The sequence below is a fragment of the Thamnophis sirtalis genome, unplaced genomic scaffold (assembly GCF_051295495.1).
Source record: "Thamnophis sirtalis isolate CommonGarterSnake01/CBP01778 unplaced genomic scaffold, rThaSir2_p1.2 scaffold_4, whole genome shotgun sequence".
Lineage (NCBI taxonomy): Eukaryota > Metazoa > Chordata > Lepidosauria > Squamata > Natricidae > Thamnophis > Thamnophis sirtalis.
The window spans coordinates 82818550-82844156 of NW_028261384.1; the positions used below are offsets into that span (position 1 = coordinate 82818550).

General features: G+C 46.2%; 1 protein-coding gene across 3 annotated transcripts in view; it reads left to right on the plus strand.

Annotated features, from left to right (window-relative positions):
• GALNT1 (polypeptide N-acetylgalactosaminyltransferase 1) overlaps nucleotides 1-25607 on the plus strand; it is an 83461-nt gene that overhangs the window by 53717 nt on the left and 4137 nt on the right. For 2 of the 3 annotated variants that reach the window (XM_014070845.2, XM_014070844.2), the window contains exons 8-12: nucleotides 388-505; nucleotides 767-947; nucleotides 10464-10603; nucleotides 16362-16460; nucleotides 18054-18188. In XM_014070845.2, the coding sequence (XP_013926320.2) occupies nucleotides 388-505; nucleotides 767-947; nucleotides 10464-10603; nucleotides 16362-16460; nucleotides 18054-18188 (673 nt within the window). Of the gene's footprint in view, nucleotides 1-387; nucleotides 506-766; nucleotides 948-10463; nucleotides 10604-16361; nucleotides 16461-18053; nucleotides 18189-20869; nucleotides 24854-25607 lie in introns of all 3 variants that reach the window. The other variant, XR_015696400.1, reaches the window with a different exon arrangement.

Here is a 25607-nt window from a genome sequence, read left to right on the forward strand (position 1 = left end):
CCCGATCAAAGTTATTTTCTTTACTCTGTGCAGTAGTGCTTCCGAACCTGGGTAAATTACCCAAATTGGGTAATAATGGTTTTTCTTTGATAACAACACACAGACCCATTATCCAGTGACCACCAGGACTTTAAATAAGGACTCTGATAAGCGGTAAGAAGGACTTATAGATAACTAGCTGGATAATGAAATTTTTTTGTGAAGCACTACTGTACAATAATAGAATGCTGTAGTGAATATCCACAAAGCTCTGGAGTAGGCCAGTGCCTTCTTGTTTCTCAGTGGTCCGGTTTTATCTACATTTTGATTGGCACTCACCATTTGAGTTCACTGTTAAGCATTGATAAATATCACATTTCAGTTCAGAAAATTTTATTCTTGTTTTAGGACACCTACAATGGCAGGAGGCCTCTTTTCCATAGACAGAGATTATTTTCAAGAAATTGGAACATATGATGCTGGAATGGATATATGGGGAGGAGAAAACCTAGAGATTTCATTCAGAGTAAGAAATAATCCTTTTAAATTCCATATGTTTGGGTATATTTTTCAGTAGAAACAGAAGGATCTTCACATAAATGTTTCTGCAGTGTTATTAAAGGCATACATAAGCCTTGTTCATATGCCAGAAAGAAGTGATACAAAGGGAGCACCTGAAAATTCAGTCTCTACAGGTCAGGTTTTAATATACAACTATAACTTATTTTTAATTTTATATGTACTATATTATTGCAAATGATTTTTAATTGTTTTTTGGCATTTTCAGATTTGGCAATGTGGAGGAACTTTGGAAATAGTGACATGTTCACATGTGGGACATGTTTTTCGAAAAGCCACTCCTTACACTTTTCCAGGAGGCACTGGACAGATTATTAATAAAAATAATAGGCGACTTGCAGAAGTTTGGATGGATGAATTCAAAAATTTTTTTTACATAATTTCTCCAGGTGAGCAAGGTACCTTAGCATAAAAATCCCAATAATTCAAACTGAGTTATATAACTTGATACCAACATGATATAATTTTATTTTGGTCTTCTGGTTATTTTTGGTTCTTATTTGGATAAAATATAAAATTTTCTTCAATAGCACTTGCAAAGTAGTTTCTCTCAAATATGGTTTAATTACACAGTTTATTTTTTGCAGCTTATGCTAAATATACATTGAGTATATAGTACTACTTAATATAGTAATTGATAATTACTACATAAAGTCCCCTTCATCTGTCAAATTCATAAATTATGGTACTATTGACTTCATGAATTATTGACATATACATGTGCATGTGTGTATTGTACATTCTCCTAGATATTGCAGAAGGGTCCAGGAATGGGATTATGTTCTGATTGGTCCAATGACTGAGTCACAATTTTTAAACCACGCCTCTGACTCTCTCCTTGGCCCCCTGTTTCAACTCAGTCTGGCTCCTGACTGGATTCCATTCCTAATCCTTTCTGCAATTATTGCCAATTCTAAATTTGTATAGTTTCATTTGGCTTTTATTTAAAAGCTGTTTGACCATAATAGGGGCCGTGTAACGTTGCCACCTGTTTCAGAGCGCCGGAGGTTCCGGCGGCCATTTTCGGCTTCCCTTGGCCACGTGGAGCCAGGAGAGTCCTTGTAGGCTCCGCTAAACTGCAAAAGGGGTCTCTCCACAGCGAGGCAGTAGCATTGGAAATAGCCCATTTTGGCTGTTTCTACAAGCTATGGAGATCTGCAGGAGTGAGATTGGTGGCGGCGGCAGCCATTTTGGGAGCCCAGCCACATGGAGTCAGCTTCCTTTCCCTACGAACATCAGCGCTGCTGTTCAGAACGGAGAGACCGGTGTGAGCGACTGACCCTCTCTTCTTTGTTGGAGCGCTCGGAGGCACCAGCAGTCATACTGTCAGGTCGAAGGAGTGTGAGTAAGTAGAGTGGCTCAAAAATGGCAGACACCAGAAGGGATAGTGCAGCAGGACCTCCTGCCTTCTCCAGGGACCCTAGTTTGGGCACTACCTCTTCCAGGTCAATATCAGAAGCAGAAGTTACAAAGCCCCAGCTGCCCAGCGCCCATCTAGGGCTACTGTTAGGGATGAACAAAGAAGGCAAAAGGCGCTGGATAAGAGGGTGGCCAGAGCTGAATGGCATAGAGAGGGTCATGAAACTCAGCCCAGTCCATCTCCGGCCAGATCATGGTCTCCCTGCAGGTCCATAGTCTCGATCTCTTCTCCTATTTCCCTGGCTTCTTTGAGGGGTTCGTCTGGAGCAGATATCTCCCTATCCCTTCCCATTTCGACCAAGGATATGCTAGAGATGTCAGTAGACCCTTTTGATTATGGGCTCCTGAGGTAGACCATGATCAGCCCCGCGCCTTACTGGCTCCTCAGGCCGCCATTCCATCTCTGGAGGTGCAACCTCTGACTGACCAAGGTTATATGCAGGGCATCCCAGATAATATGCTCATCACCAAGGCCATTTCACAGGGAGGCCCATCCTACCCACAGGGAGTCCTGCAAGACCCAGCACTCTTCCCAGCCTTCCCAGAATCTGCTAGCTGTTCAGGGCCTTAGGCTGGCTCCCCTTCTCTAGCCAGTGAGGGTTCCCTGTTTGGCAACGAGACTCAGCATGACCTAGATATGTCCGATGATGACAAGGTCCTGGTCTCAAACACCCCTCCCCCAGCCTTTACAGGTCTGTTTTCTTTGTCCCTTTTAAAATCTCTTCTCCACAAGGCTCATTTCACTACCAAATTGGGAACTGGAGCCTCAACTCCTGCTGCCTCCACTAGTCATCAAAATTTAAGTGAAGGTCTATTTTCAGAACCTTTAGTGAAAAAGGAGGAGATTCTGGCACCACAGCTATTTCTAGACATGGTAAAAAAGCAATGGGCCTGGCCGGGAGCATTCCCAATCCTGTGGGCAATGCCTATAGTAGGTTTTATAACATGGAACAAAGCTTCATGCAGGCTCTTCAGGTCCCATCTATTGATGTGTCTGTGGTGGCTTTGGCCTCCTCAGCCTCATTAGTAATAGGAAATATAGCAGACAACCTAAAAGCTGAGGACAGGAAAACTGAGCTGACATTGCATAAGATGTACCAGTCACATGCCTGGGCCATTAAGACTGTGGCCGCAACTTTCTTCTTTAATCGCACAACCCTTTTGTGGTTACGTCAACTGCAAGAACGGCTTCCTCCTGGGGATCCACGTCTTCAACAGGATGTAAACAAAGTGATGGCAGCCACATAGTTCTCTATGGACGCCACCCTTAACACGGTGAAGTATGCATCCAAAACACTATCCTCTTCTGTCATGTCTAGAAGACTATTGTGGTTGCGTAACTGGCAGGCAGACACTAAATCCAAGTAGAAATTAGCTTCCTCTCCATTTATGGAGGATTCCTTGTTTAGTGAGTCACTAGAATCCATCTTAGTGGAGAACAAGGAGAAGCTCAAGGTCTTGCCCACTTCCACCAAGCGACAGGACCAATGTCCTTAGCCTTACTTTTGAAGGTCTTCCTTCCGCCCTCCAGAGTCGGACTTCTAACATCATAGGTATTTCCAGGCCCATTCTGATAGGCCCAGGTTTTAGTCTCAGGGCACGAGGCCATTTCAAGGGGAATGCGGTCATCCCTTCCTCAGGGGCAAGTGACTCGGGATCGAGTCCTTCCATAGGCCTTGCCTTGTTCACAGACCTGTGGGAGAACATCATCTCTGACTCCTGGGTGTTAAGCACAGTACGGGTAGGCCTCTGACTAGAGTTCCTCTCCTTTCCCCAAACCACTTTCTTGGTTTCCAAGAACAAGATGAAGCAGGGCCTCAATGAGGACCACAGTTAAGCACCTGCTAGACATTCAAGCTATAGGGCTAGTTCCATAGACAGGACTAGGCTTGAGGTTCTACTGCAACATCTTCGTAGTTTTGAAGAATTCGGGGGGCTGGAGTGCGATTCTAGATTTAAAGCTATTCAATACCCACTTAGAATATCAGAGGTTCAAAATGTCCTCGCTGAAGTCAATCCTCGAGGGTCTCGGAGGGAGACCATCTGGCCTTCATTGACCTCACAGAGGCATATCTACACATAATCCTCCCAGAACACTGGAGGTTTCTCAGGTTCTCACACGCAGGGGTACATTACCATGGACACTGCCATTCGGACTAGCCTCTGCCCCCAGAGCCTTCACCAAGGTTCTTGCAGCCTTAATGACCCATCTCTGCGCAAACCCAGTGAGGATCCAGTATTACCTCAACAACATCCTGGTCCAGGCGACATCACCATCACAGGCCTGGCAAGACCTTCTCACCATTTGAACTCTTCAGATTCACGGGTTTTCTGTGAACTTCAAAAAAAGTAATCTAATTCCCACGACTCAACTCCTGCACCTGAGGGCGGTGATAGACACTACAGCAAGAAAGATCATCTTGTCACCAGACCAGCAAGACAGTCTCAGGTCATTGATCTGGCTCTGTCCTATCCAGGTTGTTGGGCAAGAGTATCAGAATTCTTCCTTGGGCCTGGCTACACACCAGAACCCTACAATGGTCTATGCTCCCTTACCAACAGCTAAACACAAGCACTTCCACTGTCACTATGTTGGTGCCTGTCTCGAGCATTGGACAAGGGATCAGAGATCTGCTGAGAAGCACCCTGACCACAGATACAAGTCTATTCAGCTGGGGGGCCCTTCTGGACACACATCTGGCGCAGTGACAGTGGACTCCATCAGACCTGCTTTACAACATCAATTGGAGCTCGAGGCGGCCTGACTAGCCCTCCGCCATTTCCGGAAACACCACGAAGGAAGACACATTCTTCTCTTGATGGACAACATGGTCAGAAAAACCCACATCAACCATCAATGGGGACTCACTCGAAAGCATTGTGATTCAAGGCTCAAAAGCTGCAGCATGGGCGGGACTTCTCGCATCAATCATGGCAGAGCACATTTCGGGATCAGTGAACCATCAAGCCGACTGGCTCAGCAGAGCAACAGTAGACAGTTTCTGATGCTCAAAGTAGTGTTTCTGGTTGCCATTACGTCGGCTAGCCATATTTCATATCTAGGGGCTCTTTCAATCAGGGATGACAAGTGCGTGTTCCATGACAATAGAGTAGTTCTTAGACTGGATCCTCCCTTTCTTTCAAAAGTAAACCCCCCATTCCGCAGGGCTCAGGAAGTCGTTCTCCTGGACAGCTGTACTGGCCAATCTCACGACAGGGAACATCTATGGCAAAGGCAATCTGAAGTGCACTGCTTCCATTAGATGGCGAACCTTTTTTGGCTTGTGTGCCAAAAGCGGGGGAGGGAGTGCGCTCCCCCCACTTTTGGCCCATGTGCACATGATTCCCGCCTCTGTATGTATGTGCGACCAGCGTCCGTCCCCCCTGATTTTGACGCTCTTTTTTCACCCTCCCCAAGCTCCATAGGCTTTCTAGGAGCCTGGGGAGGGCGAAAATAGCCAGAGGCTTCCGGTTCGGCCATAAGGGCATTTTTTGCCCTCTGGAGCCTTTAGGAAAGCCTCTGGAGGGCAAAAGATGGTCTCAAAAGAAGGCCAAAGTCAACTGGCCAGTGCGCACATGCACACTGGGGCTGACAGGGCAACGCCTCACGTGCCCTGACAAATGGCTCAGTGTGCCACTTGTGGCACAAGTGCCATAGGTTCTCCATCACAGCATTAGACAGTTGGAGGCTCTTTCTGTCTCATTCTAGTTACCCTAGGAGCCAGAGTCACACCATCTACCATTGGTTGTTGGTTAAGAGCAGCTATTGCACGTGCTTATGAGACCCAACGGTTGCCAGTGCCCAGTGGCATTATGGCCCACTCCACTAGGAGCGCGGCCACCTCGGCGGCATGGATCACTAGGGCTCCAATTGAGGATATTTACTGGGTGGCCAGTTGGGCCTTGCCGTCACCTTTTATCAAATATTACTGACTGGATGCATTTGCATCTGCAGAGGCATTCTTCGATAGAAGGGTACTCCAGCAGGTAATACAGCCATCGGAAACTTCGACCAGGCACTCTTTCTAGAGTCTTCACCTCTTTTCTACATCGTGGTGACCAAAACTGAATGTAGTATTCCAAGTGCGGCCTTACCAAGGCATTATAAAGTGGTATTAACACTTCACGTGATCTTGATTCTGTCCCTCTGTCTATGCAGCCTAGAACCGTGTTGGCTTATTTAGCAGCTGCTGCACACTGGTGGCTCATATTTAAATGGTTGTCCACTAGGATTCCAAGATCCCTCTCACAGTTATTACTATTGAGCAAGGTACCCCTATATTGTACCTGTGCATTTTGTTTTTCTTGCCTAACTGTAGAACATTAATTTTTTCACCATTGAATTTCATTTTTTTAACTAGTGGCCAGTGTTCATGTTTGTCAAGATCCTTCTGTATCTTAAGCCTATCTTCTGGAATGTTGGCTATTCCTGCCAGCTTGGTGTCATCTGCAAATTTGATGAGTTCTCCATTTATCCCCTCATCCAAATCATTGAGGAAGATGTTGAAGAGTACTGGGCCTAAATCAGAGCCTTGGGTACCCCACTGCATACTTCCCTCCATGTAGATGCAGTTCCACTGAGGACTACACATTGAGTGCGGTTGGTCAGCCAGTTATGATGCTGATGCTGTCTAATCCACATTTTTCTACTTTATCTATTAGTAGGTTATGGTCTACTTTATCAAATGCCTTACTGAAGTCCAAGTAAATTACATTGACAACATTCCTCTGGTCCACTAATTTTGTCACTTTGTCAAATAATGCAATGATTAGTCTGGCATGATCTGTTTTTGATAAACTCATGTTGGCTTTTGGCTATAACTTTTTTCCCTTCTAGGTGTTCGCTAATTCGTTGCTTATCTTTTCTAGAATCATCCCTGATATTGAGGTCATGCTGATAGGTCTGTAGTTTCCTGGATCTATCTTTTCCCCCTTTTTTGAAGATGGGAACCATATCAGCTCTTTTGCAGTCCTCTGGCAGTTCCCTGGTGCGCTAGGATCTCTGAAAGATATAGTTCAGTGATTCTGAGATCTCGTCTGCCAGTTCCTTCAGAATCCTGGGGTGAAATGTATCCGGTCTTGGTGATTTGAACTCGTCTAGGGTAGACAGGTGCTCACTTACCATTTTCTTCCCTATTTCAATTTGTGTTCCTAATTTGATTTTTGTGGAGCTGTTTTTGATAGGTTGAACTGTTTGTGTAAAGACAGCTGCAAAAAATGAGTTAAATAGTTCTGCTTTCTCCCTGTTGCTTGTCACCTTCTTGCCACTTTCTCCCAGCAATGGACCAATTGTTTCCTTGACTTTTTTTTGTTTTTAACATGTTGTAAGAAGCGCTTTTTGTTATTTTTCACTTCTGTCGCAAGACTTTCTTCATTGTGAGCCTTAGCTTTCCTCACTTCATCTTTACAGGCTCAGGCTATTTGCTGATATTTTGCCTTAGTTATGTCCTCCTCATTCCACTTTTTATACTCATCCTTTTTGTCTTTCAGAGAGTTCTTTATGCAGCCATGCTGGTTTCTTTTGGAGGTTGTTATTTTTCTTCTTGTGTATTGTGCTAGATTGGGCTTTTATAATCTCACTTTTCAAAATTTCCCAAGCTTCTTGGGTTGTTTTATCCTTGAGGATTCTCCTCCATGGAATCCTTCCCAAGCTCTAAGTTTATTGAAATTAGCTCTCTTAAAGTCCAAGACTCTAGTTTGACTTTGTTCTACTACTTGTGTTTGCATAATGTTGAATTCCAATATTGCATAATCACTTGCCCCCAGGGTTCCTATGGCTTCAACACCTTCTAGCATTTCCTCTCTGTTAGTGAGAATTAAGTCCAATATGGCTGATCCCCTTGTTCCCTTCTCTACTTTTTGGGAAACAAAGTTTTCTGCTAGGTTTGTTAGGAACCTGTTGGATCTTCCACTTGGTGCAGAGTTTGTTTCCCAGTTGATGTCAGGGTAGTTAAAATCCCCCATTACTATTGTGGTGTGCTTCCTACATACCTTAGTTAGCTGACTAGCAAAAAGTTCATCTACTTCCTCTGCTTGGTTGGGTGGCCTATAATATAAAACTATAGCAATGTTGTTTTTCACCCTTTTATATTCACACAAATGCATTCAAGGCAATTTTCATCATTGCTGTGTCCTATTTCTGTAGAGATGTAGTTATTTCTAATATATAGTGCAACTCCACCTCCTCTTTTATTTGGTCTATTTCTTTTAAATAATTTAAATCCTTCTAGCTGTATGTTCCATTTGTGGTTTCATCCCACCAAGTTGGGATGGCAACAATATCATATCTGCCCTCATTTACTTGAATTTCTAATTCACCCTGTTTATTCCTCATACTCTGTGCATTGGTGTATAGACATTTGAGCCCATTTTGATTGACCCTGTGTTTACTGTCTACATAACTTGTATTATGCCTGATGCCCCTACTTTCTTGCCACTTGTTTGCTTCGTGGACATGGTATGGCACTCATTATTAAATGCTTGGTTTTGCTTGGCAGCAGGACTGATAATCTTACCCACACAAACATCTATGTTACATGCACTGATAACCCTGTTAATTTTAGATTGCTGGGGACAGAAATGTTCTATCAATTAATTCTCTGTCCCTGCTGTTAATTGGAGCCACAATCAAATATAATTGGAGCCACAACCCAAAAGTTTGTCTTTGTCCTACTTCTCTCTTCACAAGGGAATAGAAACCTAAGTAGATTTTCTCTGCACACATATCTGTACCTTTCTTCCCATTTTTTGTTTATACTTCTGTACCTCTGGTCTCTATATTTCTATTCTGCACGTAGCTTGATAATAATATGTGGAAACTCAGGTAGTCTTTGACTCACAATGGATCACTTAGCAACCATTCGAAGTTACAGTGACCCCCAAAAAACTACTTATGACTTGGTCCAAAAATTACTGCTACTGCAGTACTCCCATGATTGTTTGCCCTTACTTGACTGCAGGGACTTTACAGTGCTGCCTGCCTCTCTCTTACCCCATCCATCCACTGGGTCACTGCTTTCCACCCCACCAGGCTCACACTTTCCTCATCTTTCAAAGATCTCTGAAACTCAAGAGCCCAGGGGAGGTGAGGCTGGCTGAGCTGGGGCAGTACGCATGCCCACAGAGAGGGCTCTGGGTGCCACCTCTGGCACGTGTGCCCTAGGTTCACCATCACAGTGTGAGGCCATCTGGCAAAAGGGTAGATTTTCACTAAATTGGACTTGTGGGAAGCCTATTACAGAGTGAGAATTAAAGAAGGGGATGAGTGGAAAACTGCATTTAACTTTCCATTGGGATGTTCCCAGTTCTGGATCCTCCCTTTTGGGCTCCATGGTACCCCCACCGTGTTCATGCAATTTATAAATGTAGTTCCTGCATGAACCTCTATACAAGAGGATCCTAGTATACTTTAATAACATTCTGATTTATACTGAAAACAGTTGACAAACATCGAAAAAACTAGGCTCCAGATGTTGGTCCTTTTCCCATTTGTAAAATCATTAACCCTGTCACATACAATTTATATTTCCCAAAGACCTTGGAGAAATCCATCCGGTATTTCATTGCAGGTTTGCTGAAGCTGGCACTAATCTCTTCCTTGAGCACCCTGATTGAAATAGAACAACATTTTAAGTTAAAGACATTCTTGACTCCCATAAGCACATAAAAAGTCCAATACCTAGTAGCTTGGAAACATTTCCCCCCTTCTGAAACCAAATGGATGTATGCATGGCATGAGCACGCTCCCAGACTACAGAGATTCCATAACTAATATCTGCATAAACAAGACCTCCTCTAATCACTCTCTGCTCTTTCTAAGATTAATGTCCCTGTGAAGGCATGTCAGGCTGCCTTCCCTGTTGCTTGTGTTGCAGTTTACCACAACCCAGAGAGGGAGATGAGTGGTAAGAGGGCCTGTTGTAAATAGGGGGGGGGGGGGGAGGAAGGGACTAGTGGAAACAAGAGGCAAGGTGTGAACCAGTGTCATCTGGACACTTCAAGTATCTTTGGGCGCCCAGGACCTGGGAATGGAATGTTAACTGCTTCTCGAAATGTCCTGTACTCAAAACATCCAACTACCATCCTCTTGGACACTGATGAACTAGTCAAAGGGGGAAGGCTAAAAGTTTGGAACAATGTAGCAATTTGTGCAGATTTTCTGTATTGCTTTCACAGCATCCAGTTGTCTGATAAAAGATCGTTGAAATCTTCAGATGGAGTCAAGTGTTTTTCTTTCCTAGAGAACCAGATGGGGCAGGGCTGATAAGCTGAATTATAGAATTACTTTTTAAAATTGTATCCATGCCTAATAGTTTAAAATCAAATTTATTATAGTTTTTCAGAGCCCTTTTTAAAGATTATGTGTAAAGATTGGTGTTTTGAAGTAATATGATTTACTGTATTTATATTTCACTAAAACTTTATAAAAGAAAAAGTAATATTGTGGTTCTCTGCAGAGTTTAACAGTAATATGTATTTCTTTAAAGGGGTTACAAAGGTGGATTATGGAGACATTTCTTCACGACTTGGACTAAGACAGAAGCTACAGTGCAAACCTTTTTCCTGGTATTTAGAGAATGTTTATCCTGATTCCCAAATACCACGACACTATTTCTCTTTGGGAGAGGTAATAATTTTATGTATGATACTGTATAGTGCAGACCTGATCATTTTATTGCCTGTAAGCTGCATCTGCCCCACAGGCTGTCTTAGTCCAGTCAGCAGCATCTATGGTGGGCAGGGCACTAACAGTGGCAGGGCAGTGGGGCAACAGCTCTCCACAACAGTCTGTTTCTTGTGACACCTTCTTTGAAAAAAATTAATTGCCCATACCAGATATAATGTGTAACGTGTCATAACTAAACACGTATACTTTTTCATGTGGAAATCTATAACATTTGGTACAGTGGGATTACCACAGAGTTTTTTCTTAGTGTGAAAGTCTATCTGTAAAAGAGGAATATAGGATTATACAACCATTTTTATATTAGCTTTGAAGTAAGCTTTCTTTATATTAAATTTTATTGTAAGATAAAAATACAAAAGAAAATAAGTGTTAGAGAACAGAGAAAAAGAACAAAGCATTTCTTTCCAAGCATTAAGCCTCAAAGTTTACATCATGCCATTGATAGTTATTTTGCCTTAACAAAATTGTATTTTTTGTATAATACAAAATTATTTGTATTTTAAATACTAATAATTACAAATTCTCCAGTGCACTGCTCGGAGAGTCCAATGCTGGGTTAACACAGCCTATCTGCCCTTGGACTGAGTGATGTTTTTAGTTGACCACGCCTCCCTTTGCCTCTGCATGCTCAGTTCGAAAACTCAGTCCGCCCGTTAGGACTATTTTGGGAGACCTCCAGTCTAAGGTCAGATAGGCTGGAAAGTTTCCCACTTTGGACCACGTTTGGATTCTCATATTAGAGAAAAGTATCTCTGTTGCAAGAACTGTCAAAGATTTGAGGTTTGTGTCGCTTTAAGAGGGCACCCGGGCTTCCCTGCAGCTGCTGGTCGCAAGCGCTCCAGGGGACTGTAAACCCTCACCCAGCGGAGGCTGGCGAGTGGCAGGAGCGGCAGGGGCGGTGGCAGACCTTCCCCAACTGAGCCCCAGAGAAAATTTCCCTCAAATGGAGGTTTGGGAGCCTGCAGGCCTTCTAACTAGGGGCCATTCAGCTGCTCAATTCTGCCCAGCAACAGCAGCGACGGTTGGAACCTTCGCGTGCTTTTCGGGCTGTCAGGCTAAAAAGAGCGGGAGGAGGCTGCGTGCACAGCCGCCGTCATTTTGGATCGCTTCGGAGCGTGTTGAGGAGAAAGAGAATGCGCGGCTCATGTGGAGAGCTGATTCCTCCAGCCTTGCCTTCGGAGAAAGCAGAGAAGCGGAGAGCCCAGGCAGCCCAAGCAGAGCCACAGCCAGCCCTCAGCGACCGCAGAACGCTGCAAGGAGGCTGGGGACTAGTCTGGGGAGCCAGCTAGTCTCTCCCTCCTGAGAGGAAGATAAGTCTCGGGGAACCGAGGGCGGTGGGAGGAAGGAATCCGGCCCCCAGGCAGCCCTTCCCTCCTGAAGATTCTGCGAGTGCATTTGAGCCTCCTCAGCCAGCCCGTGCCCATCCCAGCTCCAGCTATCTTCCAGGCCTCGTGGGGACCTGAAATGGCAGAGGAATGCAGGGAGACCTTAGGGGAACAGGCAGGGCCCTCCAGCAAACGCAACAAGCTGGATCCTTCTGTGAAAAAAGGCAAAGGGCACAAGGGCTCAAATGAAAGGTCTTCACCAAGAGCCACAGTGGATCCCAGGGAGGTTTCTAGGCCCCATCAGCCAGAACCTAGCCCAAACCATCGCAGCAGAGAGTCAGCTTCCCCTGACCGTGAGGCCCAATCCCCTGGGGACAGTGAATTCTTGTCTGGGGATGACTATAGGTCCAGGGATCCGTCTCCAGAAGCTTCTTGGGGGTACCCCGACTCCTCTAGCTCCTCCATTGGAGAGGAACGTGATTCTATCCAGGATTCCCAGTGTGGGAAGGGTGAATCCAGCTCAGGCAGGCCTAGCCATCGCAGGCCCAGTAAGCAGAAACTGAAGAGGGGTAAAGGCCCTGCTGTTTCCGATGAAATGAGGGAGGTAATTTCCTTAGCCATTTCCCAAGGGATAGCTGAGGGCATTAAATACAGGGGCTCTCGCAAGAACAAGGCCCCAAAGGAAAAGCGCAAGCTGAAGGCCTCCACTTCCAAGGAGCCTGTATCCTCCTCTTAATCTTCCAGCCCATCTCACTCTGGGCTTTCAAGTTCTGAGCAGGAAGAAGGGGAAATTTTCGTGCTTTCTGAAGACGAAAAACCTACCCCTGACAAACCAGCATTCACTGGCCTGTTTAAGCCATCCTTATTCAAATCAATCTTACACAAGGCCATGACGGCTACAGAGTTAGGCCCCGCTTCCAGACCTGAGGCTGCTCAGGCTTCCACATTCAGGGATCACAAGCATGGCTTGTTGAAAGAGACAATAGAAACACCAGAGGTTATCCCTGTGCCTGACCTCTTTATGGACGTTGTGCAGCGCCAGTGGCTACAGCCAGGCACGCTAACCAACCCCAGTGGGGGGGGACAGGGCACTGTATGCCCTGGAGGGGAAAATGGAGGATATCCTGAAATTCCCTGAAGTAGATGCCCTAGTTGTGTCTCTAACTTCCAACTCAAACCTGCCAGCTGAGCTCCTAGAGGGACTAAAGGCAGAAGATAAGAGGTCAGAAAAGGTCTGTCAGAAAACACACATGGCGTCTGCCTGGGCCATTAAGGCATCCACCTCTGCCTCTTTCTTTATCAGGGCCACCTTATTCTGGCTGCGACAACTCAGGTCTAGGCCACCACCCAGGAAGTCTAGATGGCGCCATGAGCTAACCAAAATTATTACCGCTGTCGAGTATTCGGCGGATGCCACCTTGACAGCAGCCAAATTCTCATCCAGAGCTCTCGCTTCCAATATCACTTTACGCTGCCTCTTATGGCTTAGACATTGGCAAGCCAAAATGAAAGCCAAGTGGAAGCTGGCATCGGCCCCATTTAAGGGAGGCCTTCTGTTTGGAGAAGCCCTGGACAGGTTTGTCACCAAAACCAAAGACAAACGCAAGATACTTCCTGCAACCCTTAAAAGGGGTGACCGGAAAGGGGCGGGGTCCTTTCGTAAGAGACCTTACAGGAGTCAGGAAACAGGGCAATCCTCTCACCCTTCTTCCTACCAGAGACCCTTTCAGGCAGGGGGGGATAGGCACCAAGACAGACCCTTTGGTGCTCGTGCCAACCAATCCCAGTCTTCCTTTCGGAGAACATTCCGAGGAGGGAAAGTGACGGTCGCAGGGATCCCCCCCATTGGAGGTCGGCTACGGCTGTACGCCGACAGGTGGGAGGAGATAACATCGGACAAGTGGGTCCTCAACACCATTCGAAGGGGCCTTGTCCTGGACTTTCTAACCTCCAGGAGGCCTTCTACTACTAGAATCTACGATGTCACCTGGGCCACATTCTCACAGTGGTGCAAGACTAGAGACATAGAGGCCTCATCAGCCTCGATCCCTCAGACCCTAGACTTTTTGCAGGAGGGTCTAGATAAAGGTCTTGCAGTCAGCACCCTTAGACGTCAGGTTGCAGCGCTGTCTACTATCCTGGCTAGGGGCTCCTCTCGCTCTCTGAGTCAACATCCTCAGATCAAGAGCTTTCTCAAGGGAGCTGCGAACATCAGCCCTCCAGCTGTTCACCGGTATCCGTCATGGGACCTTCCATTTGTGCTTAAGGCTCTGACAAAAGCCGCATTTGAGCCTTTGAGAAAGACCAGTCTGCGCCACCTTTCCATCAAAACTGCCTTCCTGGTGGCTATTACATCCGCTCGCAGGGTATCTGAGCTGGCAGCTCTTTCTGTCATGGAGGATCTGTGCGTAGTTCACCCGGACAGAGTAATTCTGAGACTTGATCCGTCCTTTACTCCAAAAATTAACTCTCTGTTTCACAGGACTCAAGAGATTATTTTACCCAATTTCTGTCCCCATCCTTCTCACCCTAAGGAGCGTGGCACAAGTTGGACGTGAGGCGAGCCGTGCACACGTATGTAAAGAGGACAAAAGACTTCCGCCGTTCAGAGGCGCTCTTTGTCTCCTTCCTCCCTGCGTCCCTGGGCCGCAAGGTCTCTTCTCACACAGTGAGGCTACGCACTTGCATCAAGCTGGCATATGAACACCAGGGCAAGACAGCTCCGAGACGGGTCACCGCACACTCCACTAGGAGCGCAGCAGCTTCTGTGGCCTGGGCAACCCAGGCTTCTATTCTAGACATTTGTAGAGCAGCCACATGGGCCTCCCCCATGGTCTTTATCAAAAACTATAAGATTGACACCTTTGCCTCAGCCGAAGCCTCTTTTGGCAGAAGAGTATTACAAAGAGTGGCTGAAATGCAAGAGGCTACGGCGCTTCCCCACCCTGGGACTCAATAGCTTGGGCATGTCCCAGCATCGGACTCTCCGAGCAGTGCACTGGAGAAAGACCGTTGGCTTACCTGAACGGTCGTTCTCAGGGCACTGCGAGGAGAGTCCAAACCCGCCCGGGGTGTTTATTTCTTGTAAACGATGTGACTGTATTGACTGTAACTGATTACAGGACGGTTTCCTTCGTTTTCGAACTGAGCATGCAGAGGCAAAGGGAGGCGTGGTCAACTAAAAACATCACTCAGTCCAAGGGCAGATAGGCTGTGTTAACCCAGCATTGGACTCTCCTCGCAGTGCCCCGAGAACGACCGTTCAGGTAAGCCAACGGTCTTTATAAACAAAAATAGAAAATGTTTGTATTCCCAAACTTAATTTCATTAAATGCAGTTTGAAAAATTAATATCCCAAATATAATTTAACATACAATTTAAAACATATATAACATTAATAAAAACATATAAAAAATTAAAAAGATTAAATATAAATAGAAAACTATAAAAAACTATAAAAAGTTCAGAAATGGACTTCCAGTTTGCTCGTAGGGCCGGTTTTAGCCCTCCGGAGCTTTCAGGGGCCTTCTGGAGACTTCCCTAAAGGCTTCGGAGGATGAAAAACGGCCCTATGGACATACCGGAAGTGACTTCTGGTTTGCTCGTAGGGTCGTTTTTTGCCCTCCGAAGCCTTCCAGGAAGCCTGAAGGCCCTGAAAGCTCCGGAGGGCTAAAACCGACCCCACAAGCAAACCAGAAGTATGTTCCCAAAGTATGTTCTGGTTTGCCCGCACGGCCGGTTTTTCGCGCTACGGAGGCTTCAGGGAAGAAGAAGGCTGAAGTCAGCTGGCCAGTGTGCACATGCACAGTGGCCAGCTAACGGCAGCACCTCGGGTGCCCTGACAAATGGCTCCACGTTCCACCTGTGGCATGTGTGATGGTTCACCATCATGGCTCCAATAGAATCTAATTTCAGTTTCTGGAAAGTTTACAGCATACCCACATTTTTAAATAAAATATTTGTATAGTATGTCTCAGACTATGTAAACTTTTAAGAGCAAAACCAAGATAAATAACAGAAAACAACCACATTTCAAATCTTAGCAATGTGATAGTTATACTTGTTCTATCTTTGTATTGTCGCACTCACCCACTTCCTGCCTGTATGTGCACTCACGTACGGTGCTAAAACTTACAGAGAAAGCAAAAGGGATGATCACTGAGAGAATATGAGCGTAATGACTACATGACCCTGTCATCAAGTAGTTAAAAGAGATGATGGGCAAATTTGGCCTTCTTCACACTTTCTAAGGTTAATGTGTAAGTTAGTTAATATCTATCTGGTGTGTGTGTATATATTTTCCTCCACCCCCCATCCCTCTGTTTCTCTCTCTTTCCCATCTATCTATCTGATTTTTTTTTACCTTTCTTTAGATAAGAAATGCAGAAACAAATCAGTGTCTAGATAATATGGCACGAAAAGAAAATGAAAAAGTTGGAATTTTTAATTGCCATGGAATGGGTGGTAATCAGGTAATAATAAAAATTTTGTTTTTATTATTTTTGAGAAGTAAATAATTTTAAACGATATATTTATATATCTTTATAATTAATCAATAATGGAGCTTATGCTGAAGAATCAATACAATACAATAGCAGAGTTGGAAGGGACCTTGGAGGTCTTCTAGTCCAACCCCCTGCCTAGGCAGAAAACCCTACACCGTGTCAGACAAATGGCTATCCAACATCCTCTTAAAGACTTACAGTGTTGCGGCATTCACAACCTCTGGAGGCAAGCCGTTCCACTGATTAATTGTTCTAACTGTCAGGAAATTTCTCCTCAGTTCTAAGTTGCTTCTCTCCTTGCTTCTTGTTCTACCCTCAGGTGCCTTGGAGAATAGTTTGACTCCCTCTTCTTTGTGGCAGCCCCTGAGATATTGGAACACTGCTATCATGTCTCCCTAGTCCTTCTTTCTATTAAACTAGACATACCCAGTTCCTGCAACCGTTCTTCATATGTTTTAGTCTCCAGTCCCCTAATCATCTTTGTTGCTGTTCTCTACACTCTTTCTAGAGTCTTCACCTCTTTTCTACATTGTGGTGACCAAAACTGAATGCAGTATTCCAAGTGTGGCCTTGCCAAGGCCTTATAAAGTGGTATTAACACTTCACGTGATCTTGATTCTATCCCTCTGCTTATGCAGCCTAGAACTGTGTTGGCTTTTTTGGCAGCTGCTGCACACGGCTGGCTCATATTTAAATGGTTGCCCACTAGGACTCAAAGATCTCTTTCACAGTTACTACAGTTGAGCAACGTACCACCTATACTGTACCTGTGCATTTCATTTTTGTTGCCTAAATTCCATTTTATGGAGAATCAGGATATGATCAGCTTTAAGCGAGTCACTGGTATGAATTTCCACAGGTGGTGGTTAGATTAAAGATTTTATCACAAATTAATTCAGATTGTTTCCAGAGTTAATTTGGCAGCATTGTTGCCTTCTCTTGAAGCCTTGAGTGATTTATGGAATATGGAAACATTGCATTTAGTCAATATTTTTGTGGCACTTCCAGCAAGATACCCATGTAAGCTTGCATCTTGTGTGAAATAACGTTTTATATTTTAAATACACCTATGCCCCCACATACTATTGCATCATTAATATTTAAATTAATTACCATATCAAATAAGTAAATGCAGTTCATATTTCAGCTATATGGAATCCCAATTAATAGCCATCATTTCTAATAGCAATTGTCATCACTGATGTCAGTATAGACACTGCTAAAAAAAAAACCACTTTACACAATTTGTTAATGTTATGTCCTATTTTTGTTTAGAGTGAGTAAACATAATACAATACATTACAACAGCACAATTGTGCTCATAGAATTACAATTTTTAATATCATAGAAGAAAAAGTAAATCTAGACAAACTTGAGAAATTTGAAAAATATTAGTTTATTGCCACTGGAAATTTCATAAATGTCATTGTTTAGGAATTGTTAAGTAGCAAAAAAGATTCATTTGGCTGGTGGTTTCCAAATATTTCATTAGGAGGAGGTTTTGTACTCAGATTTTATAATGAACTATCATGCTGTAATCAAATATGGTTTTCTCTCAAGGTTTTCTCATACACAGCTAACAAGGAGATCCGAACAGATGATTTGTGCTTAGATGTCTCCAAACTTCATGGTCCAGTCACAATGCTCAAATGCCATCACTTAAAAGGCAATCAGCTTTGGGAGTATGATCCAGTGGTATGTGTCTTTATGAGCCTTTTATTCTCTTGAGAAAATATCTGGTTATAACCAGAAAATAGAAGAAAAACATGGTTTTTGAAAGATATCCTGTCAATTTATTCCATAGCATCATGTGATTGCCACAAAGTCAGTGAGGAAATAGATCACAAGTCACTCTTGTAAGATGTTCTTTCTCTTGTTGCTTTTTCTCCTGAAGAGCCCCCTCCTGAGAGCCGAGGTGGCGCAGTGGTTAGAGTGCTGTACTGCAGCCACTTCAGCTGACTGTTATCTGCAGTTCAGCGGTTCAAATCTCACCGGCTCAGGGTTGACTCAGCCTTCCAGCCTTCCGAGGTGGGTAAAATGAGGACCCAGACTGTGGGGGCTGAAAGCCCTATGAAGTGGTATATAAGTCAAACAAACAAACAAACAAACAAACAAATAAATGTGATTTAATATCCAGTTCTCTTATCATCTTTGTTGCTCTTCTCTGCACTTTTTCTAGGGCCTTGGCATCTTTTTTGTATCATGGTGACAAAACTGTACACACTCCAAGTACGACCTCATTAGTGCAGTATAGAACGTACTATCACTTATCATGATCTTGTCGTGCCCTCTGTTGATGCAGCCTAAAATGTATTGGCTTGTCTGGAAGCTGCAGCACTTGCTGGCTCATACTTAAGTGGTAGTCTACTAGATTCCTCTCACAATTGAAACTTTTGATCCAAGTATCAACCTATTCTCCAAAATAACCCGTGCGAAGAGTCACTGATGGTATTCTCACGTCCAATCTGCCCAGAGACTGAGGTTAAATTTGAGGCCACTCCTCTCTACTTCCTCTTCCTGACTCTGCAAATTAATCTCAGTCTTGGCCCAATAAGAACTGTTTTTGCTGGCTCTTCGTTTGGACTTGAGAATATTAGATTTTTTCTCCCTTGATTCATCCCACCTTCCCTCCGTGCATCTATGTTTGTTATCTGTCTGCTGAGGCAGTAGCTGGGCTAGCTACAGTGAGTGTGGGAGCCTCCATACCGCTCGCCATTCTGGGGGCCGGCTCCTGGCTGTGTGCCAGAGGCGCTGTGGACCGTGACCCCAAATTTGCTTTGGGGGGGTTGCCAGATGGCTCGGAAGGTTTTTTGGGAGGAGCAGCTCAGTCAGAGCAGCTCAGCAGTCGGACCGCATGGTCAGTGGCCATTTTGTGTGAGCAGCCATTTTGCGAGACGCACGTGGATGCAGAGAGAGGTTCGGCACTCCTGCTTCAGCTCGCCAATAGCTCTCGGAGGTTACTGCCGGTGCCTGGAGGTATTGGCTGGCCAGTACTCCACTGAAGATCGGGGAGGGATCTCAGATGTTTGGCGGGGGGCTGCTGATTTGAGCCGCAGATCGATGGCAGCATTTGCGTGGACGTGCCAGTTCAAAGGAGGCTCCGAACTGCATGCAAAGGCCCCAGGATGTCTGGAACTGAGGAGTGCAAAGATCTTCTACCGCGCGTAGCTGCGAGGGGAGAAGGTGGAAAATGGCGGATGCCATGAGGCGCAGGGAAGCGGCTGCCCCTGGATCACCAAGTGATTTCAGTCTGGATGAGGGGACCTCCCGGGGGGCTGCCCCATTAACGAGGGGGAAGTCCACCTCCAAGAAGAGTACCTCCATGTCTTCAAGAAAGCAAGCAGCAGGAACCTGACATTCGCATCACCAGGGTGCTGGCAGGCAAATTAGGGATAGCACCAACCCCTCGCCATCCAGATCGCTTTCCCCCACAAGCCTTCTCCATTGGCTGAAGCCCGGCATCGTTCTCCAAGCTCCCTTCATGGGTCAGCTAGATAAAACAGCCCCTTGTCTCCCCCTCTTTCTCCTGCATAGTCTGCAGGTCCCCTCGGGGATCTTTTTGGCCATCTTGCAGCCGGTTCCACTAGGCCTCATGTGGCTTCTCAGTCTGCAGCCTCCAGGCCTGAATTGGAGCCTCCTTGCCTCACCCCAGCTTTTTCAGAACTTCCTGAGAGTTTTCAGAATGTCAGGTCCATTGCTCAGGGGATTGCCATGGGGCTGCAACACAAATTTTAGTCTTCTAGACGAAGTTCCTCTCGTGGGACCCCATGAGGTAATCCAGACCAACTCGGCATTTTGACTGCTGGAAAGCACAGATCAGTTTCCCCTTCAACTGCTAGCAAGGGGTCTGGTTTGGAAGAGAAGGGACAAAAAGATATTGAGTTTTCTGAAGACGAGGACTCCCAGGTCCCAGAAGCACCTACTATTTCTGGTCTTTTCCCTCCTGCCTTATTTGGTTCCTTGCTGTGTAAGACCAAGGCCACAGCAGATCTGGGCAGCAGCCCCCCCCCCTCCAGGTTCCTGCCATCCCTAGTACAAGTGGGGGGGACAAAGAAAGGGCCTTTTTACAAGCCTCAGGTAGAGAAGGAGGAGATCCCTACTCCAGATCTTTTCCTTGAGGTGCTCAAAACTCAGTGGGATAAGCCTGGGACTTTTCCCACACCAGGGAGTAATGATAGCAGATTTTATAATCTTAACGCTAGCTTCGCTCAAGCCTTGCAGGTTTCAACAGTGGATGTTCCAGTGGCTGCTCTGACTTCCTCCTCTGAGATGGTAACAGGGGATATCTCCAACTATATGAAGGTGGAGGATAAGAAGGCGGAACTGGTCCTGTGCAAGACTTTTCAGGCTGTGACATGGGCTTCTTTTTTCAATAGAACCACCTTGCTGTAGCTGGAACAACTCCATGATAGGACCTCTGCTTCTGACGTTCGGTTGTTGCAGGACATTAAGAAGCTGATGGCGGCTACCCAGTTCTCGGCAGACGCCACATTGGATGCAGTTAAGTACTCTTCTAGGGCTCTGTCCTCCTCCGTGGCATCCAGCTGTCTCCTGTGACTTCGCAATTGGCAGGCTGAGACCAGAGCGAAATGGCATCTGGCAGCGGTAGAATATGTAGGAGACAAGCTGTTCGACGCTTCCCTTGACCCTATTCTAGTAGAGGACAAAAATAAGCGCAAGGTCTTCCCCTCCACAACCAAGCACTCAGATCAGCGTCCTGTACCTTATCCCAGGAGGTCCTCCTATTGGCTCCTTGATCAGGACTTCCAGTAGCTGAGGTATTCTGCTCCCAAATACCCCAGGCAGGGAGATCGGCAATACTCTAGGGACAAGTACAGGTACCAGCAGCCCAGTAAGCGTTCCTTTTGAGGAGGGGGTGGCCGTCCCTACCGCAGAAACAAGTGATTCGGGCTCGGATCACCCAATTGGCAGCCACCTTACCTTGTTTGCGGGTCGCTGGAACCACATCATTACTGATGCTTGGGTCCTTCATACCGTTAGGTTTGGGTTAAAGTTAGAGTTTTGTTCTCATCCCCGAATAGATTCTGTCTCTCAGCTTCCTCTAGGAACCCGATCAAGAACAATCTCATGTGCAGGGCCATCCGGCATCTGCTGGATATCAAAACAGTGGAGCTGGTTCCAGCAGGAGAGATATGGTTGGGATTTTATTCCAACCTGTTTGTTGTTCCCAAGAGTTCAGGTGGATGGAGGGTGATTTTAGACCTGAAGCTGTTAAATTCTAGACTGGTCTATCACAAGTTTAAAATGGCATTCCTCAAATCCATCCTAGAGGGGATTAGGCAGGGGGATTTTCTGGCATCCATTGACCTCACAGAGGCATACCTCCATATCATGATTTCCTCAGATTACCGGAGGTTTCTCGGGTTTTCATATAGAGGGGTCTACGATCAAAACAGGGCCCTTTCTTTTGGTTTGGTGTCAGCCCATAGGACCTTTACCAAGGTACTGGCTGTTGCAGCCGGACATCTCTGTTCCATGCCGGTCAGATTGCAGTGCTACCTTTGTTTATTATTATTTTTTATTTCAGCTTTTCCCCCCAAAAGAATTATTTAGAAATTCAAATGTGGCTTTCAACAATGGAAGCATTGACACATTCAAATATTAGTAGTATGAAAAATATTATTAGATACAAAGACATCTTAGCAGTGCTACCTTGATGACATCCTGGTACAAGCTTTGACTGCAGACAGGGCAAGGGGAGATCTGGGTCGCACAATTAACACCTTGCAGACTCTGGGGTTCTCAATCAACCTTGAGAAAAGTCATCTGGTTCCCACCACTAGAATCCAACATTTGGGAGCAATTATCGACAAGGTGAGTGTGAGGTGTTCTTCTCCCAGGAGCGTAGGGACAGTATTGTGGGGTTGATTAAAGAGATTTGCAAGGCACATTCTATTCCTGTAGTTCTTCTCTCTCGGCTCTTGGGCAAGTTCATCTCATGCATCTTGATAGTGCCATGGGCACACCTCCACACCAGGGAATTGCAGTGGTTGGTGCTTCCACACTAGAGGGACAGGACAAGCGACGCCCTCTTCAAGATCCTTGTGCCACCTCAGGTATTCCTGTCATTCTGTTGGTGGATGTACCCGGCACTGGCCAAGGACTCCCTGTAGGGAGCCAGACAGGTTGGTCCTGATGACAGACGCAAGTCTTTTCAGTTGGGGGGGGCCCACCTGGAAGCCCAGTTAGCTCAGGGTCGGTGGACTCCCTCAGATCTACAAAAGAACATAAACTGGCTGGAGCTCAGAGCAGTATACCTGGCACTTCGCCACTTCAAGGGACAGTCAGAGGTCAACATGTCCTGGTCCTGACGGACAATGTTGCTGCCAAGGTCCATGTAAACAAGCAAGGGGGCACTCACTCGTTGGCGCTGCGAGACAAAGCAGTACGGCTGGGAAACTGGGCAGAGCAGAATCTTCTGTCGATTCAAGCAGAGCACAATTCCGGGGTGGAAAACCAGCAGGCAGATTGGCTCATCAGGGAGACAGTAGGCCACAAGGAATGGCAACTTTATCCCATCGTTTTTGAGCAGATATGTCAGAGGTTCGGTCGGCCAACAGTGGACCTCTTCACCACCCTGTCGAACGCCCAGGCCCGGGACTTCATCTCTCGATTCCCGACTCGAGGACCAGTGGATGTCGACGCCCTGTGTTGCAGATGGCTGGCGGACCACCACTACGCTTTCCCCCCTCTCTCCCTCCTTCCCGGGGTTCTGAGGAAGTTAGTGCTAGAGAGGGCGGAAGTGATTCTGGTAGCGCCCTATTGGCCCCAGCAACTCTGGTTCACAGACCTGGATCCAGATCAGTGCACAGATCAGTGCTTCTCCACTGGAGGATTCCACAGGGGTAAGTGGCTCTGCGCCAGGGGAGCCTGGTCCATCAGGAGCCAGAGTGGCTTCAGTTGAACGTTTGGCGCTTGAACGGGAGCAACTGAGAGCGGGCCATTTTTCAACCAGAGTGATCAAGACCATTGAGGCTTCCAGGAGGCAATCTACCACACACATTTATGATGCGACCTCGGCCTCCTTTGTGGCTTGGTGTCGGTCCACACAGGTGGATCCAGCGTCAGCTTCGGTACCACAGATACTGGAGTTTCTCCAGGATGGCCTGGAGAAAGGCCTAACCCACAATACCTCAGAGACAGGTTTCGGCCCTGGCCACAGCCCTTGGAGGTGTGGGTTCTCGATCCCTAGCACACCACCCAGTCATTAAGCTGTTTCTCAGAGGGGCAGCTAATCTCAGGACCCCTGTGATACACCGGTTCCCCACATGGGACCTTCCCACAGTACTTCAGGCACGATGAATGCTCTCTTTGAGCCTTTGAGAACAATGAATCTTCAGTTCATAACCCTTAAGGTTGTATTTCTGGTGGCGATTACCTCCGCCAGACGTATTTCCAAACTCAACACACTGTCTTCCAGGGCAAATCTGTACACTTTATGACAAAAGAATCGTCCTCGAGCTTGACCCATCCTTCTTGCCCAAGGTTAACACTCTTTTCCATAGGGGAAAGGGAACGGTCCTGGCATTGCCTGGATATGTGGAGGGCACTCCTATCTACCTGAAATGCATTTCTCCACTCAGGAGGTCGGAGGCTCCTTTCAGCCCTCTACCCTTCGTTTCCTTTCAGCCCTCTACCCTAGGAGCAAAGGTATCACCTGCTACCATAGGCAAATGGATTCGGCTGGCCATCACTTGGGTATATGAGGCATGCAGGCTACTGGTGCCGGCTGCATCATGGCACACTCCACCAGGAGTGCAGCCACATCTGCGGCCTGGTCTACTCAGGCGCCCATTGGGGATATCTGTAGGGCTGCCATCTGGGCTACGCCCTCGCCTTTCATCAGGCATTACAGGCTGGATGCTTATGCTTCCGCTGAGGCCTCTTTTGGTAGGAGGATACTTCAGGGAGTGCTAGACACTTGGGGGGCTCAGGCCAAATGATTCCCTCTCATGGACAGCTAGTTTTGGTATGTCCCATCAGTGATTCCTCCCACAGGTCACTTTGGAGAATGTCAGTTAGTCTTACCTGAACTGCATTTCTCAAAGGTCCTATGGGATGAGTCACTTCCCACCGTGTAATGCACTGGCTAGCGCAGAGGGTCCTGAACTTGGTTAGTGGCTTTGGTCAGTCAGGGACTGTGGGGTTTGGTGTTGTCTTCCCTATCCCCTTCCTTCCCATGTACTGATTTTGGACTTTGACCTTCGATTAATCTGGAGAGCCAGGAAGAGGAAGTAGAGAGGAGTGGCCTCAAATTTAACCTCAGTCTCTGGGCAGATTGGATGTGAGAATACCCATCAGTGACTCATCTCACAGGACCTTTGAGAAATGCAGTTCAGGTAAGACCAACTGACATTCTATATATGTGAATTTTTTCCTGCCTTACTTTTCAGCACTGAATTGCATCTTGAATAGGTCCCAGTGCTCAAATCTTTCAAATCTGAATCTTCAACCTACCTTCCAAAATGTTAACCACTCCCTCCAGCTTGTTGTCTGCAGATTTGACGAGCTCCCCTTCTATTCCTCATCTAGATCATTTATGAAGATATTGAAGAGCACTCGGCCGAAGGCAGAACCTCAGTCTATGTAGTTGTAGTTTTGCTGAGAGCTATATGTGGAATGCAGTTGCAGTCAATTGTGAAAGCATTTGGTGGTGGTAGTGTCTATTATATATTGTTCTGTCTTACCAAGGAGTAGGCTGTGGTCTACTTTGCCCAATGCCTTACTGAAGTCCAAGTGTACTATATTCACAGCATTTTCTTTGTTTGTTAATTTAGTCATTATCAAAGAGGTTATCCCAAAGTCTTGCCATCTTCTTCCAATAGTGGATCTAATGAGTTAACGGGATCTAAGAAGCTTGTTTTATGTCTGTGATGGTCAACTTATGGTATGTGTGCCAGAGGTGGAACCCTCTCTGTGGGCACATGCATGATTGCCAGCTGCTCTTCGCGGGCACCAGAGCACTGGAAAATGGCCTGAAAACAGCCCAAAAAACAGTCTGAAAATGGCCAAAAAACTGGCATACGTGTGCAACCTAGTTGGTCCGGGTTTCCGGTGCTCTGGTGCACACACATGCAATGCATGTTTCAGTTT